We start from the raw sequence: 18,928 nt of genomic DNA, 5'->3' as shown, positions 1-18,928 counted from the left end.
TCTCATCAGAATCATGGGAATTTATTACATCAGCAGTTGCAGCAAAAACAGTTTAAAATCTCCTCAGTTACTCAAACTCCTCCTCCTCCTCCTCCTTTAAACATGGCCGACAAAGCCGTTAGTGCTGAAGTTCATCTCCTTAATGTCTTTAACATCGACACCATCGCTGCTGCTGCCGCTTCGATGATTCAAAAAGAAAAAAAAAAGGAAATAAAGAAACTCATCTCCCTCCTCCAGCCCCGGTGCTGCTCAGTACCATCCCATAATACACCCGGTTTCACTGACCAGTCGGCCTCGTTAAGCTCGTTAGCGTCAGTCAGGAGGATGAGGAAGAGGAGGAAGGGGGCGGAGTCTGGGACGTGAAGGAGCAGCAACCAATCAGAGCAGAGAAGAGAAGAAGGAGGAAAAAAAAATAACAACGTTGATGCTGAAGAACAGGCACGTTGGAATACTGAGTGTGTGTGTGTGTGTGTGTGTGGTCTAAACTATCACTGTTTACAACAGTGGAAAAAACAGTTCGTTTCTCACAGAAAAACACTTTCACCTCTTTTTGTTGGGTTTTTTTTTTTTTTTTACTTTTTCTTTTTTTCTTCCTCCGACTTCTCAGCATCTGAGGGAGGACGTGTGTGTTTGTGTGTTTTATCTGTGTGTTGTTTGTTGGTTTGTTTGTGTCTGGTCTCTCCCTCAGATGATCTCGAAGGTCTTCTTCAGCTCCATGATCAGCTGCCAGTCCGGCTTCTGCATCTCGTCTCTGAACCAGTTCTTCAGAGCGTCGATGGACGCACGTGTGATCTGGAAAAAAAGAAGAAAAAAGAAATACTCGTTTTAACTGGGAACCAAACAAACAGGAAGAGAGAAGCTGCAAAACTTAAAATATATGAAATTCAGTGTAATGTTCATTTCCAACAGTTGGACAACATTTGATACCGTTTCATTATGACTATATTAATCAATAGACGGGTTTCTGTGCAACGTCATCGCAGATGTGCGTGCGCAGCCAGGGGGCAGAAAGCGGGACATTTCTCATTGTTTACAAGCGGAGTCAAGCAGAAAACGAAAAGGACAAGGAGTTGTTGTGCTGTTAACTGCACAAACCGGCAAAAGGATGGATGGAAATAGTATAATAAACCGAGGGGATCTCATCCGTTTGCCAAAAAAAGAAGAAGATTATGGCTCCAGGCCATTAAAAGGGCGGATTGGGGTCCCAAAGGTCCTAAAGGCGGCGAGAGTCTGTGCAGCACTGAAACTGAAAACTAAAAATAATATACATTTTTAAAAAATTTAAAGTTTTGCACATACAGACTTATATGCACGCAAATTGTTGTTTGTGTACACACTGGGCTTCTCCATGAGATAACTGCTAATGTCGAGCCATATGATAGCTGTCCATTTGGACATATCTGAAATACATTAGTCACTGGGAATATTATAGCTATATGGGTCTGATAAAAAAGAAACTTATTAACCAGCGCATCCAGCGTTTTCCATTAATAAACGAGTCTGTGGCGGCCGCAACTCTCTCTCTCCTCCTCGCACACACACACACAGGCAGTTACACACACAGGCAGATGGGCAGGTCGCGTTGTGTCGGTAACATGCTAATGCTAGCTAATGTGTTCAAATCATAGGTTCAAATCATGGATGATAGATATTATATTATCTTATTATAGATCCGCGGCAGCCCTACAAACAATACGGCATCTACATTGATATCAGTTCACTCTGAAGCAGTCTATTCCCCCTTGGTTGCGCGCGCACCTAGTATTGTTTGTACACAAGAAACCCGTCTATACATGGGACCAGATCACATCAATACAATAATAATATGATTTATAATAACTGTTGAATCCAGCTATGATAAAACTGTGATAGAAAAGTCAATACATTAATTATTCTACCTAATTTGATCATGAAAAGTAAATTTAAATGTGATTTTTAAATTGTTAGATTTAATTTTAGTCGTTGTTTTTAAAGTGACAGGACGTCATTGTGTTACCTGCTTTGGAAATGAACATTATTTAGTTCGTGTTGACGAGAAAACTTGATGTAATTTGTGAATTAAAGTAAAAACTAAAGACTAATTCTTTGTGACTGTTTACACCACCACCACCACTAAACTAAAACACACCTCTCTGTTCCTCTCTATCTACTTTTGTCCCAACATTTTCTAAACTGATCTAAAACTTAACAACTAATTTTCTATTTATTGTCGACACATTCAACAACATTTCCTCCTCCTCCTTCTTCTATTCTTTCTTTCTTACCTCTTTTGCATCTCTTCTTCTCTTTCATGCTTTCTTTGTCTGCTTTCTCTCTTTCATTCATCCTGTCTCGTCTTCCTACCCTCCAACATTTTAATACGAGCGGCATCGGAGCACGCTCTGCTGGACAAACTGCGGCACGACACCGTTTCACACCAAAGCTTCTTTTTCTCTATTGATCTGAAGTTTCGGTGCAAACGGAGGAACAAACGGCGCGGTTACGGCCTCGTTTGTTGGATAAACTAAATAAACGTCCAATAAGACGGCGGTGTTTCTTTGTCTCCTCCTCAGCAGGCGGCGGTTGCGGCGGCGGCGCCAACGGGGGGGCAGGGCCTTACCTTGCTGACCATCATGTCAGTGGCTTCAAAGTGGCGGCCGTACATCTTGGGCGACTCCCCGGGGATGGGCTCGATCTTGACACAGATCTCCTGGCCCTTCTTGGCGCTGTCGACCGACTTGTGGTTCATCTCGATGCTCGTCACCACGCCGATGTCGACGAACTGGACGTAAACAAAAAGAAAAAAAAGAAAGAAAAAAGTGTTATAGTTATTATCCATCTAAAAAGTGTGAAGATACAATATTTACAATTAATATTTACTGTAAATCGATGAACCATGAACATAATTACTTGATCATTTTAGGCTTCTAATTGCAAAAATCTCAGTTTTACATCCTGCATAAAACCGTAAAAAGTCTTAAGAGTCAGTTAACGAGTAAATTATGTAATTACGGTAAATATGTAACTGCTAAATAAAAAATAGGGTAACGCTTTATACTTAGGTAACACTATTAAGCATGAATAAATATTGAGTATGTAGTATGTAGTTTATAAATACAGTTAGTGCTTATCAATGATGAGTAAAACCTTTTTAACTGTTTATTAACTACATACTAATGAGTATTCATGCGTTATAAATGAAGTTTTAGTATTTAATGCTTAACTAACATTTAATAGTGTGTACTTATTATAGGTTATTATTATTATTATAATAAAGTGTTCCCAAAAATAGATAGAAAATATTATTAATATTTAATATTTAAAAATTGCCCCAATCCCTTCCTCAATCCTTCCCTCTTTCCTTCATTTCTCCCTTCCTTCTTTCCACAATCCTTTTCCCCTTCCTTACTTCCTTCCTTGCTTCCTTCCTTGAACCAATCTGTTCCCTCCCTCCATCTTTCTTTCCACAATCCTTTTTCCCTTCCTTCCTCCCTTCTTTCCCTTCACCCATCCTTCTGCTTCCTTCATTGACCTCATCTGTTCCCTCCCTCCATCTTTCTTTCCTTTTTCCCTTTTCCTTCCTTCAGTCCTTCGTTCCCTTCGTCCTTACTTCTTCCTTCCTTTTTGACCCAATTGACCTGATCTGTTCCCTCCCTCCCTCTTTCTTTCCTTTCTTTTCCTTCCCTTCCTCCCATCTTTCCCTTTGTCCTTCCTTCCTTCCTTCCTTCTTGAAGACGTGTCTCACCCCTTTGCTGGGAACGCAGAGCGGCGTTCCCTGCTTCAGCACGCCGGCCTCCACCGTCACTCCCATCACGATGGGATCTCTGGAGTTGAAGATGAACTGAGGGAGAATTTTCAGCTTCACAGGGAACACGGCGATGTGTCTGCAGAGGGAAGAGACAGCGGATCAGACTCAGACTCGATCAATAACGTCGATTGATCGGTCGGTCGGTCGGTGTCGTACTTGTACTCGTCCTGCTTGGCCTTCTTGTAGTCCTCTCTGTACTTGGTGAAGGCGTCAAACAGGTGGTAGATGATCTCGGCCGAGAAGACGCGGACGCCGAGGCTGTCGGCCATCTCCTGACTCTCCCGCTCCACCTTCACGTCGAAGGCCAGGATCACAGCGTACCTGAGGAGACCGATTATTGGTTATTGATCCATCATTGATCTCATTATATACATACTATACAGCTCTGGAAAAAATTAAGAGACCACTCACAAAATATTCAGTTTCTCTGGTTTTACTATTTATAGGTATGTGTTTGAGTAAAATTCAACTACTATACTATATACTACTACTATTTCTCCCAAAATTGAAATAAAAATATTGTCATTTAGAGCTTTTATTGGCTGAAAATAACTAAACTAGTCTAAATAACAAAAAATATCAAGTCTTTTCAGACCTTGAATAATAATAATGCAGAGAAAACATGTTCATATTTATTCCTAAACAACACAGCAAGAATATTTTAACTCAGGAAGAGTTTATAACTCAGTGTTTGTGGGATAATGTCAATGTTTAATCCCAGCAGTGGTTTTTATTTATAATCTTCCTCTAAAACCAGATGTGGTTCAGGTGATGACCTCATCAGTGTCTCATTAAGGAGAATGAGTTGTGTTTGTGTTGGTGTTTAAAAAAGAAAAGAACGACTGTCATACATGTAGAGATGCTTTTAAGAAACATTTGTGAAAGTGCTCTCTTAGTTTTTTCCAGAGCTGCATATATATATATATATATATATATATATATATATATATATATATATATATATATATATATATTATATTATATAATATTATATTATTGTTGTTATGGTTTCTATAGAGGACAACGTACTGTGGGTCGTGCTCCAACATGGTCGACGCCTTCATCACGTCCTTCTTATGGACCGGGCCGATGTTGATACCAGCGTACTGCACACACACACACACACACACACACACACACACACACACACACACACACACAGAAAGGTTAACCGACTGGTCTACATTTAATTTAATAAATAAAGAATACAACAGAGGGAAATTTGGTGCCTTAAACAGACAGACAGACAGACAGACTGGAAGACTGGCAAGGGACTGTTCACAAAATCTACATCATGCAGAGACTGACATTTACTCAGTCGGTGGTGAAAATGGTTCAGATATATAAGATCATGGAGACCTGAACTGCTTCTATTACATGGCTTGAAGTACCAGTCTATTAACCTTGATGGAAAAATGAGTAAATGTGACTTCTTTTGTTCAAATGTTCCTATTTAAAACATTGTAAAATGAAAGAGAGGGTAATAGCTTGGAGAATATGTTAACACAATTGTCCAAAAACATGTTTTTGTTTAGCTCTGTATGTGTGTAATGGTACTGAAATGACCTTCTATGTTTCTCCCTGATAATAATAAAATAATAAAATAAACAGACAGAGAGACAGACAGGGACTCACTGGGACTTTGGACGTGCGCAGGAACTCCAGCAGCGCCTCCAGCGACCCCAGCGTCGAGGCCTGGACGTAAACTCCCTTCTCTTCCAGTTTGATGGAGTTCAGCGTCTGTTTCAGCTCCCGCACCAGCTCGTCCTGCAGAGCAGCACCGGTCAGTCAACTGGGACAGAGAGAGTGTGTGTGTGTGTGTTTTAGTGTGTTTCAGTGTGTGTGTGTTTTACCCTCAGGACGGGGACTTCGTCGTCCCTCATGGCGACCAGCAGCGGGAGCCCCGCCAACGTCTTCTCCAGGTCTTTACCCAGAATCTTCACGCCCTGAGCCGTCGACACCTCCTTGTGCTTCTCGTACTGGTTCTGCAATCCATCAATAAATCAATAGATCAATCAATTAATCAATAGATTTTCATTTCATTTCATTTATTTGTTTATTTGTAACGGGACTCTGCATATTCATGAACATACAATATGTAAATATGCCAGATTTTAGCTCTAAGGCTAATCTCTCATCTGCAGTCTCGCTGTTCACACAAAACAACATGAGACAAGGACGAGAACAAGAACAAAGCACAACACGGTACAAATACCATATCATTATATACAATATATCACATAGTAGCTTCAGCCAGGAGGAGCAAGGAGTAGTCGTAAAATTAAAGTGCATTTAAGATTAAGATTCATTCAAGTGCATCTGTAGTTAAGTGTTGGTTTTTAAAGTGCATGGAGTAAAGTGCCTACTATTTTTTGTAATCTAAAATAAGAGAACTACCCTTAATCAATTGATCAATCAAATACAACAAGCTGTTAGAGCAGGGAACAAGTCAGAAGCATGTGATGTCCAGTCCACTTTTATTTTGAAAATCCCTGTCTCACCTTGACTCTGAGCTCCTTCAGAGGAGGAGGAAGCAGCAAGCCTCTGATCTGCGTCACGATTGGCCCCTCCACCCCCGGGACGATGATGGTGTCGCCCTCGCGCAGCTGCCCGTTGATGAGGATGACGTCTATCGTGGTTCCCATCCCGGGCAGAGCCTTCACCTGCGCTCACAACAACATCATCATCATCATCATCATCATCATCATCATCAGACCCAGACCGTCAGAATAAAAGAAGAAGGAGGTCGATGTTGCTCATGAAAGTAATAAAGATCGGTTTAAAATGCTAAAAGTTAAAACTGCATCTTAGAATTAAATGAGTTATGATTTAACATTTTTTTCAAAGGAGGTTAAATCGAAAGCAACTGGACTTAGTTATTTGTATATAAATAAATAACAAATAACTAAGTCCAGTTGCTTTCGATTTAACCTCCTTTGAAATACTATGACCTGGGCAAATGAGAATATGCACCGGCTTATGATTTAACATATTTCAAATTGTAAAAAACAGGAATAGTTTTCAGTTTGAATGGAGTTAGTGTAACCCCTTTATGGAATTAATGTGTGTACAGTGGTTAAAATACAAGCATAAGGTCGTTTCAGACAGTAAATGTTTATTAATGAGATTTTTTTGAGTATTATTACATTATTTAAGATAGAACTGAAATACAGAATGAAATCTGAGTTAAGGGATTTTGTAAAACTGTGATTTCTGTCATACTGTTCCTAAGCTATAAGCTGTTGTCTCACCTCCTTACTTACTTACATTTAGTTTATAAAAGAGTTTAAAATATTGCTTTCAATGGAAAAGTTGCTCTTTTAAATCAAAATAACACAGTTTAGAGCTGTAATCACAGCCCTTCAACATCTGTAATACTACGTTCTCCTTGCAAATCTGTTAAAATGTCGTGTTTATTTAGTTTTTTGTTGTTTTATTTAACAAAATCTTTGTATCTCTGTTCATAAATGACACAGTTAGTTTAAATTCAACCCCCGATTTCCAGTTAATTCCCATAATTCCCGTGGGTATTTGTAACCACGGTGTCTGCAGCAGACGCTCTCACCTCCATGACCTGCGCCCGCAGCTCGTCGCAGTGCGCTAGCCGGCGAGCTAACATGGTCTGTGTCAGCTCCACCAGCAGCGCGATCAGGTTGCCCATCCCGTCGCCGCTGTGCGCCGAGGTGGGAACCAGAGACACGAAGGTCCGCGGGTCTTTGTTCTCGTAGAACAGGGCGGCGTTCAGGCCCTGAGGAGACACAACCACACACAACCACACACAACCACACACAGGACCCAGGGTCAGCGAGATGACGATACAGCAGCAGAGGAAGAAGAAGAAGATAAAGAGAAAAGAGATGATGATGATGATGATGATGTCATCACCTGCTGAGCGAACTCCACGATGACGGCCTTCGCTCGCTCGTCAAACTCGTCCTTGGTGTTCTTCTTCTGCTTCTTCAGCGTGGCCACCACGTCCGTCTCCGGGCTCTTCTTCCAGTCGTACAGACGGTCGATCTGACAACGACAACGACACGGTCGGAGGTCAGAGGTCAGAGGTCACACAGCAACACACACACACACACACAGACCAGAGCCCTCCAGCTGTTCAAAGGGAATCTGATCAGATTCTGGAAAATCAATCGGATCAAATCTAGAAAATGTATCGTTTCAAATAGAATAATCCGGATGTTTTGGATCAAAGTTTTCTTGATCGGACTAAAACGTTTTTAACACAAACACAAACTGAGGGTTTGATCCAGATTTAAACCAAGACTGGATCACGTGAATCAGAAACAGCACATTTTCAAGATTTGATCCGATCCGTGATCCCAGATCCGATCAGATGAAGGGACCGGGATCGGGATCGGGAGTCGGACCTTGTTGAGGGCGACGATGAACGGACACTTCTTCTCCTTCAGCAGGTTGATGGACTCGAGCGTCTGAGGCTCCAGGCCGTGCATGATGTCCACCACCAGGATGGCGATGTCGCACAGGGAGCTGCCGCGGTTCCTCAGGTTACTGCAGGGAAGAGACGGGGTTACCACGGCAACAACAGCAACAACAAAAAAAAGATCTGAGAACTGGGTTTTCCAGGTTTTCCCGGTGTGTTACCTGAAGGACTCGTGTCCTGGTGTGTCGATGATCAACATGCCGGGGATCTTAACGGTCTCTTTGTCAAACTGCACAAACAACAACAGTCAATTCAATTCAAACAGGTGTGTGTGTGTGTGTGTGTGTGTGTGTGTGTGTGCCCGTGTGTGAGAGAGAGATGTTTGTCTGTGTGTGTGTGTGTGTGTGTGTGGGGTGTCGTACGTTTTTCACCATCCTCGTCTGCTCCTCGATCGTCTCCTTGGGGACGTTTGTGGCTCCGATCTGCTGAGTGATTCCTCCGGCTTCACCGTCCTGGACGTGAGTGTGTCGCAGCTACACACACACACACACAAAGTGTAACTGGTCATGTGACTATAACTATAATTGAATCCATAATGCAACATTGCGGATGGAGTAGAAAATAAAGAATAAAATCGAGACTTAATGTGATTTACAAAATAAAAGCTCTAAATCTAAAATGTCTCTTCATTTTCATTGTCCAAGACGAAATGAATGTTTAGTCGCTTTATTACTATATTTATTAGGCAGTATTTCTGTTTCCTGCGGTGGGTTAATATTACGTCTGACAGTCATGTGATGCTATTTTATTTATTAATTTTATTTAAATTTATGTGTATGTACCTCATAACATGTTTGGTTGGTAAAATAAATATGTTGAGCAGCATCTTCCATGTCTGGAACAGATGTTTTCTTGAGTCTAGAAGGTAACAATAATACTATAAGATAACCAATAGTCATGGGTTATTCTAACTAAAATAAGTTGCGTAATAACTAAAATGTTCAGAGTTTTCGTCGACTGAAACAAAGTTAAAAAACCGGCGGCCAACAACCAGACGTGTGTGAGCGTCACCTTGTCGAGGATCTTGGTCTTCCCCGTGTCGACGTGTCCGAGCACACACACCACTGGCGATCTGAGCGTGTCCACGTCGGTGTTCTTCAGGTTCTCTGCCCTCCGTTTCTATGGAAACACACACACACAGAGCAGGGTGAGACGGTGAGTCAGGCGCAGTCGGGCGGCGGCGGCGAGGCGAGCCCTCACTCCTCTCACCTCTATCCTCCTCTTGGCGCGGTCGTACAGCCGCTCCTCCTTCGTCCGGTCGTCGTCGCTGCTCTCGCTGCTCTCGTCCTCGCTCTCCTTCCTCTTGCTCTGAGCCGCCGCCGCCGGCGCCCTCGACGTCGACTCCTTCTCCTCCTCGCTCTCGTCGTCATCGTCCTCGTCTTCCTCCTCGTCATCGTCCTCGTCTTCCTCGTCGTCCTCCTCGTCCTCCTCGCTGCCGGCGGCGGGCTGCGGCGGAGCGGCTTTGTCCTCCTTCACCTCGATGTGAACCTTCTTCAGATCTGAGACAAACACACAGTCAACACACTGTTGTTGCTGCTGTTTGTGTTGTTGTGTTGTTGTGTTAATGTTGTTGTTGTGTCACCTTTCTCGTCGTCGCTGGCGATGGCGATGGCCTCCCAGTCGTCTACGGCGGCGTCAGGCTTCACCTCTGCAGAGAAACGTCATCATCATCATCATCATCATCATCATCATCATCATCATCATCATCATCATCATCATCATCATCATCATCATCATCATCATCATCATCATCCTCCTCCTCCTCCTCCTCTATAATAATAAGCAGCTGTGAGTCTCACCTGGCTCGGCGGCGGCAGGCGTCACTGCCTCCGTCTCCATGGCAACGGGCTCTGGCGTCTCCGACGTCGGCGATGTCACCTCTGACGTTTCTGTGGCGAAGGAGCCAAACAACAACAATAACACAATGTTCATTTAGTTCATTAAACTGAATCACTGTGAACTTGATTGATTGATTTTCCTTTATTCTGATCAATGATCGATCACAGGTATTGATCGATCATCGGTGTCGTACCTTCAGGAGTCTGAGCGTTGGGCATCTTCTTCTTCCTCTTGTCTCCGTAAACTGGTTTCTTCTTTGGCATCGAGTCTTTGGATGGCACTTCAACACCTGCACACACACAGAAAACGGAAAACGGATGGTTCTAAGTTTCCGATCGATCAGTATAATAATAATCAATACATCGTGGCGGTGGCGCTCTGACCCTGAGCCTGCAGCAGCTTCAGCGTGGCCTCGGCCCGAGCTCGGGCTTCTCTCTGGGCCTTGGTCAGCAGCTTCCCCTCCTTCTTCAGACGCTCCTTCCTCTCCTTCTCCTTCTGCTTCTTCTTCTCCTTGCGCTCCTGCTCCAGACGCTCCTAATATGGGCGAAAGGGGGAGGAGTCAACTGGCGGAAGGGGGAGGAGTCAACGGATCGCCGTTACCACACCGGCCCAGAGCGACCGGTGTAGGTACCAAATAAATGTGTCCGAGCTGCCAGAGTTGTCCGGTCGCGGCTTCCACAGACTCCCGAAAACAAACGTCAGAGCAAATTTCCTAACAAGCGTTATAAACTGACCACAGACTCTGGATAGCGATGCTAATTTCTGTTAGCCCGTCTCTGGCGTTATACATTATACATTAGCATTAGGCTAGCGGACTTTATATGCTTAGTTGTGACACTGGCTGTGTGTGTTTTGAACATTGTTTCAAACTATGTGGGTTTGATTGAACATCTTTGATGCTTAAATATATATTGCCGCTTTATATATTGCTTTACTCCTCCCTCCTCTCTCCACTCCTTACCTTTCTTTGTTCCTCCCTTCCTCCATCCTTCTTTCCCTCCGTTCTCCCTTCTTCCCACCATCATTTCCCTTCCTTCCTTGATCCAATCTGTTCTCTTTCTTTCTTTCTTTCCCTCCATCCCTCCTTCTTCTTCCTTCCTTGACCCAATCTTTTCCCTTTGTCCATCCTTCTTTCCTTCCTTTCTCCCTTCCTTCCTCCCTCCTTTCCCTTCCTTGATCCAATCTGTTCCCTTCCTCCATCCTTGTTTCTTTCTTTCCTTCCTTCCTTCCTTCCTTCACCCAGTGGGGTTAATTACGCAACGTTAATACGTAATTAACTGTGCGGCAGAGTCGTGTCCGAAAGTGGAAAGAGGAAGTGTTACCTGCTCCAACCGCTGCTTCTCCATCTCCTCCAGCCTCTGCAGCCGCTCCTCCTCCTCTCTCTTCGCTCGCTCCTCCTCCTACAACAGACAGACAGACGACAGGTCAGCAACCTTCATCTTCATCATCATCATCATCATCATCATCATCATCATCATCGTCGTCCATGATGACTACATGTCCCAGAATGCTTCACCTCCTTCATCTTGGCCAGAGCCTCCTGCATGGCCTTCACTGTGGCTTTGCTGGGTCCCTTCTTCGCTTTCTTGTCGTCCTTCTCCTCCTTCTCTCCCTTCTTCTTCTTCTTGTCCTTCTTCTTCTTGTCGCCTTCGGTCTCGTCTGCAGGGGAGAAAAAAGGAGAAGACGAAGAAGAGGAAGAGGAAGGAGGAGGAGACAAGATGTGATAAAGGTGAGGAGGAGGAGGAGGAGGAGGAACAGAAGGAGAAAGAGGAGGAGACAGGAAATGATGAAGGAGAAGGAGGAAGATGAAGAAGAGGAAGAACAGAAGGAGAAAGAGGAGGAGACAGGACATGATGAAGGTGAAGAGGAGGAGGAGGAGGAAGAAGAAAAGAAGGAGAAGAAGGAGAAGGAGAAGGAGAAGAGGAAACATGAGTTTATTTTATTCTTTTTTATATGAAACCAAACTTGATGATTTTATTTTGAAAATCCACCGTACCTTCAGCTGCTGGCTCCGCCCCTTCCTGCTCCTCGGCCGCCGTTGCCACGGCAGCAGGAGGCGCTGGCTGAGGAGGCGTGGCCTCTGTGGCAGCGGCGGCGGCGTTCTTCTTCTCTGGCTCCTTCTTGGCCTCCACGCTGCCCTCCTTCTCCTTCAGCTTCTTCTTCTTCTCCCTCTCCTCCTCCTTCTTCTTCTTATCCCTCTCTTTCTTCTCCGCCTTCTTCTGCGCCGCCGTCTTCATCTTGAAGCCTCCTCCTCCTCCTCCTCCCTCCTCCTCCTCCTCCTGCTGCTCCTCCTCCTCGTCCTCGCTCTCCGCCGCCTTCGCCTTGGCTTTGTTCTTCTTCTTCTGCTCCCTCCTGGAGACGAACTCCTCCTCGTCATCGGACTCGTCCTCCATCGCTCCTTTGTCTCCTCCTCCTCCTCCTCCTCCTCCTCCTCCTCTCACTCCACCTTCATCTTCGTCTTTCTCCTCCTCCTCGTTGTCGGACACTGACGGTTTCTTCCCGCCTTTCTTCCCTCCTTTGTTCTTGAGGCGAGAGCGCGACGTGCTGTCGTCGTCGGAGTCCGAGGGGGGCGGAGCCTAAAGCAGGAGGAAGAGGAGGAGGAGGAAGGTTAAAGGGATAGTTCAACTTTTTTTTTTCGTGTCTTGCCTCACTCCCGAGTCCATGACCAGCAGATAGACACCATCCTTTCGACTGTGCGTGCAGTAACAAGGGAGATAGAGCCGTATCGCCCGTAATTAGCTTAGCTCAAACACTGGAAGTGTATGGGTAGTGGTAGCCTGCCTCCTACCTAAAATCATCAGAGAAACTCTTCAGCAACTCTAAACGGAAACCGGCGGGCCGAACTTCGTCTCAGAGCTGACTAAACTCTCCGGTAAGGCATCTTGAGCGGTCAAATGCCGGTAACGGGACGAGATTGGTCAAAATGGAGGGTTCAAGCAAAGACGGTTTATTTTGGTTCAAGCTAGCTACATCGAGGGTAGGTTAGCTTCCTATTTCAAAGTAAAAGCACAAATTCTATCGTTATGGTTTTCTGTATGTAAAGGGCAACGGGTGTTTTATTTTGTGAAAGTAACCGGAAGTGCGTTGGTCACAACGGCTAGCTTGAGTAGCGCCGAATTCATCCAAACAAAATTGTAAACAGCTGGTATTTAGACAAATTAACGACACACTGCTGATCTAAACAGCTACTTTCTCACCTTAACATGTTTGAAATGTTGATAAAGTGATATATTTACAGAGTTTAGAGCTACAATGAAATCAGCTTCTGACTGCTGATTTCGGCTCAGGTAGGAGGCAGGCTAACACTACCTATACACTTCCAGTGTTTGAGCTAAGCTAATTAGCGGTGCGCCAGTTCTGCCCATATCTCCCTTGTTACTGCACGCACAGTTGAAAGGATGGTGTCTATCTGCTGGTCATGGACTCGGGAGTGAGGCAAGACACGAAAAAAAAAAAGTTGGCGTATCCCTTTAAGAGCAAAAAAAACCCCAAAAAACAACTACAACATTATAGCTGCTGCGCAGCAATGGGTCGGGTCCGGGCTAATTTTGGCAAATTCTGAGCAACAAACAGGAGAATAGGAAGACAGGACAGTTGACCTTATAATGTTCAATTTGCACCAGTTCTATCGCACTGAGCTAATTGACAAGTGGCAGTTCAACAGTGGCTTCACAAATTGAGTAAGCCATTCACTGTCGTGCAGGCAGATTTGAAACCACAGTAAAAAGAAAAATCCGTTTTTGAGGTAAAATAATGATATGTATTTGTCAAACATCTACTATGAATCTAAGATGTTAGGAGCCTTCGCACATGGTCCAGTCCAAGCTATTTGGATTTTTAAATTTAGAGGCTTGCTGTGATGCCACCATCAGTACAACTGTCTTGTGTTTCGTGTTGAGGACATCTGACATTTTGATCTGTCATCATCATCGTCACCCTTGCTGGGACTCCAACTCACAATCTCTGACACCAAGAACGAGCTCCTAACTTGCTGAGCTAATTGGCTGGTAGTGAGACCTGTTGTGTAGCTTCATTTATCGACTCAGGGAGTCAATGCCCGGGCAGCTGTTGTCAAGGCAGATTTCGAAAATGGTCAAAATGTCAGAAATTCTGTTATCTAAACAAAAATCTGATAATACATGGAATCTGGCATGGGGTTGGACATTTCTGTAAGGTTTGGTGAGTTTTCACCCATGGGAAGTATGATTTCCTTGGAAGTAGAAAGAAGAAGATGACACTGGACCTTTGTGCAAAATTTAGAGAGCTTTCGCCCATGGTCCGGTCCAAGCTATTTGTTTTGTTTTTTTAATTTAGAGGCTTGCTGTCACCATGAGGACATCTGGCATTTTGATGTGTCATTATCATCATGGCCCTTGCTGGGTCTTGAACCCACATCCCCTCGCACCACAATCCAGCGCTTAACTCAGTGAGCTAATTATCTGGAAGTGAGACCTGCTGTGTGTCTTCTCAAATAGACTCACGGAGTCAGTGTCCGGGCAGCTGTTGTAGAGGCAGATTTAAAAAATGGTCAAAATGTCAGAAATTCTGTTATCTAAACAAAAATCTGATAATACATAAATTGCATCTAGACAGCATGGAAATGTTGGTGATTTGTTTTTAATGATAAGTGTTTTGCTTCATAAGAGAAAATCTGATGTTTACAAATGTCATTCTTACATTGACTGCAGTTGTTCCCATGAGAGCAGAATTCAAAATGTTCTAGAAAATTCAGTTTTTGAGATAAAATTCTGATATTTGCCAAACTTCATCAACCATGACTCCAGAATATTCTCAATATTTTTCAGGAAGATTGAAAATGTATTTAGCAAGAATTTGATGGTATATGTTTACAGTACTGTTTACAGTCAAACGTTTTCATGCACTGTAGGCTCAATTTTTGCTTAATCAAAAATCCGAGAAACAAGTTTTGTGGAGGACGGTCTGGAGATGCTCTGTACCAAGTTTGGTGTCAATTGAGCAAAAATTGTGGGAGGAGATACATTTTAAAAGTTTTACAGTTATTGAAAAAAACAGAGTGATGGACTTCATAATTTGTAATGAGTTTAAGTGGACAAAAGTTTCAGCAGTATTGAGGCTACATTGTGGTGAAGTTTCAAAACTTTAGCATGTACCGTTGGTTTGGTTGGAATTTTTAAAGTTTTTAAATTTAAACGCTTATTAAATCTGGCATGGGGTTGGATGTTTCTGTGAAGTTTGGTGAGTTTTCGCCCATGGGAAGTATGACTTCCTTGGCAGAAGAAGAAGAAGAAGAATTCCTAGGAATACAATAGTGTCCTGGCAGCTGTGCTGCCCGGACACTAATGAACTTTATTGATAAAACGGCGACAACGCTCTCACCTTCTTGTCTTTCTGTTCTCCGTTCTTCTCGCCGTCGGCCTGGCCTTCACCATCGTCGCCCTCCTCTTCCTCAGGGCTGGCTCCGCCTTTCCTCCCCTTCCTCGTTTTCTTCTTCTCTGGTTTCGGAGGCTCCACGACCTCCATTTCTTCTGTGGCGTCTGGTTTCTGATCGGGCAGAGAAGGAGGAGGAGGAGGAGGAGGAGGAGAAGGAGGAGTTAAACGACCGCCAGTAAATGATAATCAACACTGAGTGATTGATGGTGAGCTCACCTTTGACTTCCCGCCCTGCTCCAGAGTCAACTCCTCCAGCTCCTTCAGGATGTCGTCCTCACTGCAGGAGGAGAAACAGAGTTAGGACACGGAGGAGGAGGAGGAGGAGGAGGAATGATGAAGGTGGAGGAAAGAGAAGAAGAGAAGGAGGAGACAGGACATGATGAAGGTGAAATGGAGGAGGAAGAGGAGGAAGAGAAGGAGAATAAGGGGAGGAGGAGAAGGAGGAAGAAGAAGAGGAGGAGGAGGAGAAGGAGAAAGAGGAGGAGACAGGACATGATGAAGTGGGAGGAGGAAAAAGAAAAAGAGGAAGACGAGGAGAAGGAGAAAAGATGTGATGACGATGAGGAGAAGAGGAAGAGGAGGAGGAGGAGGAGAAATGATGAAGGTGGAGAGGAGGAGGAAGACAAAGAGTGAGGAGGAAAAAGAAGAAGAGGAAGACGAGGAGAAGAGGAGGAGGAGACAAGATGTGACGAAGGTGAAATGGAGGAGGAAGAAGAGAAGGAGACAGGACATGATGAAGTGGAGGAGGAAGAAGTGGGAGGAGGAGACAAGATGTGATGAAGGTGAAGAGGAGGAGGAGATGGGACATAATGAAGGAGGAGGAAGATGAAGAAGAGGAAGACGAGAAGGAGGAGGAGGAAGAGGAGGAGACAGGACATGATGAAGGTGAAGGAGAAGGAGGAGGAGGAGGAAGATGAAGCGGGAGGAAGTAAAGGGAGGAGGAAAAAGAAGAAGAAGAAGAAGAAGAGGAGGAGATGGGACATGGTGAAGGAGAAGGAGGAAGATGAAGGTGAGGAAGAGCGGCGGCGGCGTACTCGAAGTCGTCCTTCTTGGCTCCTTTCTTCTTCTTCTTCCCCTTCGCCTCTTTGGCTCCGCCTCCTCCGGCTCCTTCGATCTCGGCCGCCAGAGCGTCAATGTCGATGCCGTCATCTTTGGCACTGAGGACAGATCAATAACGACATCATCAACCAACCGATCAATCAATCAATCAATCAATCAATCAATACTCGATCGACCCCGACCGACGGCCCCGGGCTCAGACGAGACAAAGGGGACACAGAGGGCGAGAGACATTAGCACAATAAGCAGCAGCGACTCTCTCTCTCTGTCTGTGTTGGGACAATGTGAAGCTGCCGACTCTGCACTTCCTTTGATTTCCCATCATGCATCTGTCCCACAGGACGGCACCATGAGCTCACATGTTCAATATCAACCCGATCAATACACCAAGATTTAAAAAATACTAAATATTGAAGTGTATTTCTTATTAATTTGTATTAAATTGTTTTTATTTTTTCTAAAATTAAATAAAACTTTATAATCCGAACACTTAACGATCAATAGACAAAGATTCATCTGCTTTTTGTTTAATTGATCAGGATTTAAAAAGAAAAAAACAACAACATTGCAGTGTTTAATTTTATTATTTCTTCTTTCTTTCTTTGTCTTATTTGAATTAAATTGTGTTTATATTAATTTATTAATCTGAAATAAAACATAACAATCCGATCAATTGATCAATATGTTCAATCTAAATGTGAAATATTTAATTTTCCTCTTTAGGCTGCGGTGAAGTTAAAGTGTAAAGATGCATAATGAATATTAACAGAGCAGTTATTATGTTAAACTTTTAATAAACTGTAAATACAACCTGACAGGAGTGTATTGATTAATATTGGTTTCTGATCAGGATCCTGTCAGTTTGGGGTTTGAGCTGTTTTATTTCTTATCAGCGGCACCAGACTTTGTTTTGAGGCGACGTTACAGATCCAGAGAAAGATTAATCAGTTTCCAGCTTCTGAAATCTACATTTAATGCTTTTATTTTGAAATGTGCTATTATTTTCACAACTTGTCCAGGTATTATTGTTACTTTCTGACGCTGTTGAGACAAAACAATGAATTAAAAGCACAAAAATAATAAGTCAATTGATTGTATTTTGAATGACATGTGTGATTAGAGTTGATATTGATCGGATTAAAAATTAAAACTGGTATTTTTTACAGTGTGGGTGCAGAGAGACACAGGAGCTTCACTCTGAGTGTGTGAGTTTCAGCTGCTGTGTCTTTGTGTATTTACTGTAATCTCCTGCGACTCTTATTTATTCATGATTGTGGTTTGTAGTAAATCCTGTTTTATTGCAGCTGCTCTGCTCCACAGCTCCACACATCCAACACCAGCATCAAATATAATGTGACGTTTCCAGCTTCTGAAATCAACATTTGATGCTTTTATTTTGAAATTTTGCTATTTTTCACAACTGTTCCTGGTATTTTTGTTATTTTCTGACGCTGTTGCGACAAAACTATGAATTAAAAGCTCATAAATAAGAAGTTAATTGATTGTTTTTTGGATTACATGTGTGATTAGAGTTGATATTGATCAGATTAGAGGTTTAAACTTTGTTGGGAGGGTGAAATGTTAACATCCAGAGCTGGACCCATCTGTTTCACTATGAATGTGTATTTTTGTTTGTGTTTCAGCTGCTGTGTCTTTGTGTATTCACTCTAATCTCCTCTTGAGTCGTATTTATGATTATGTTTTGTAGTAAATCGTGTTTTTATTGCAGCTCCTGTGTGTTTCTGTGTGTGTGTGTGTGTGTGTGTGTGTGTGTGTGTTTCCCCTGCTACCTGTCAAAGCAGCAGGACCTCAGGTGTGTGTGTGTGTCTGTCACACCGAGGCTGCTGCACTAAATTAAGGCAGAGGATTTAGACAGGTGAGGTGCGCAGGTAGGCAGCATTACATCAGACTGCTCCCCTCAGAAATCCAACATGAGCTGCGGCACAGATAACCCGGCTAGCCGCTAGCTTAGCTTAGCTCCTTATGCTGCTGCTGTTGGCTCTTTATTTTAACATTTAGCCTCCAGCTTCCACCGAGTACAGAGATTCAGCAGCTTTGTCCGGACTGCCGGTGCTGAGGCTGGAGCCACGGGGATCCACGCTGAGCCGGTTCCCGTGTGTTTTTAAACCCCATCACCTGCTGGACTCTCACACTGACGCGTGGTTAGCTTCTGCTAGCCGCTAAGCTAAAGCAGCAACAGTAACAACCCGGCCCAGTTCTGGTTCCGTGGCGGGGTTTCACGGGGTTGTGAAACTCGCCACCGCCGTGTTCCGGTGTGGACAGGTGGTGCGTGACGGTGCCCGGTGTTTTCTTTACCTGTCCTCCCCGGATTTCTTCTGTTTCTTCCCCATCCTGCCCGCTGCGGTTCTCCGGTTTGC

At 43.8% G+C, this 18,928-nt stretch overlaps 1 protein-coding gene across 1 annotated transcript; it reads right to left on the bottom strand.

The window, feature by feature from the left end:
• Window positions 1–2: 2 nt before the first annotated feature.
• Window positions 3–18,921, bottom strand: eif5b (eukaryotic translation initiation factor 5B). The gene is made up of 26 exons (XM_085794874.1): window positions 18,867–18,921; window positions 16,526–16,648; window positions 15,708–15,768; window positions 15,438–15,602; window positions 12,076–12,655; window positions 11,596–11,738; window positions 11,402–11,479; window positions 10,463–10,613; window positions 10,273–10,368; window positions 10,040–10,129; window positions 9,823–9,888; window positions 9,450–9,739; window positions 9,252–9,359; window positions 8,603–8,713; window positions 8,402–8,469; window positions 8,167–8,308; window positions 7,673–7,804; window positions 7,353–7,535; window positions 6,289–6,450; window positions 5,641–5,772; window positions 5,423–5,554; window positions 4,817–4,893; window positions 3,944–4,108; window positions 3,725–3,863; window positions 2,600–2,761; window positions 3–792 (listed from the first exon to the last, which is right to left on the bottom strand). The coding sequence occupies exons 1-26, from the start codon at window positions 18,899–18,901 to the stop codon at window positions 685–687; spliced, it is 3,699 nt and encodes a 1,232-aa protein (XP_085651000.1). The 5' UTR covers window positions 18,902–18,921; the 3' UTR covers window positions 3–684.
• Between the last annotated feature and the right edge of the window lie 7 nt (window positions 18,922–18,928).

The sequence above is a fragment of the Trachurus japonicus genome, chromosome 2, assembly GCF_045865225.1.
Source record: "Trachurus japonicus isolate A0001 chromosome 2, Traja_1.0".
NCBI classification, from domain to species: Eukaryota; Metazoa; Chordata; class Actinopteri; order Carangiformes; family Carangidae; genus Trachurus; species Trachurus japonicus.
The sequence above is the reverse complement of the archived record's forward strand: the minus strand, read 5'-3'. Positions and strand labels throughout refer to the sequence as shown.

Bases quoted from the DNA above. Each gene is read 5' to 3' on its own strand.
- eif5b (XM_085794874.1), bottom strand. From the start codon at position 18,901: ATGGGGAAGAAACAGAAGAAATCCGGGGAGGACAG. The intron at 16,649-18,866 runs GTAAAGAAAACA...ATCTGTCCTCAG, and splicing joins AAGAAATCCGGGGAGGACAG to TGCCAAAGATGACGGCATCG. The intron at 7,536-7,672 runs GTGATGACATCA...GTGTCTCCTCAG, and splicing joins TCGTGGAGTTCGCTCAGCAG to GGCCTGAACGCCGCCCTGTT.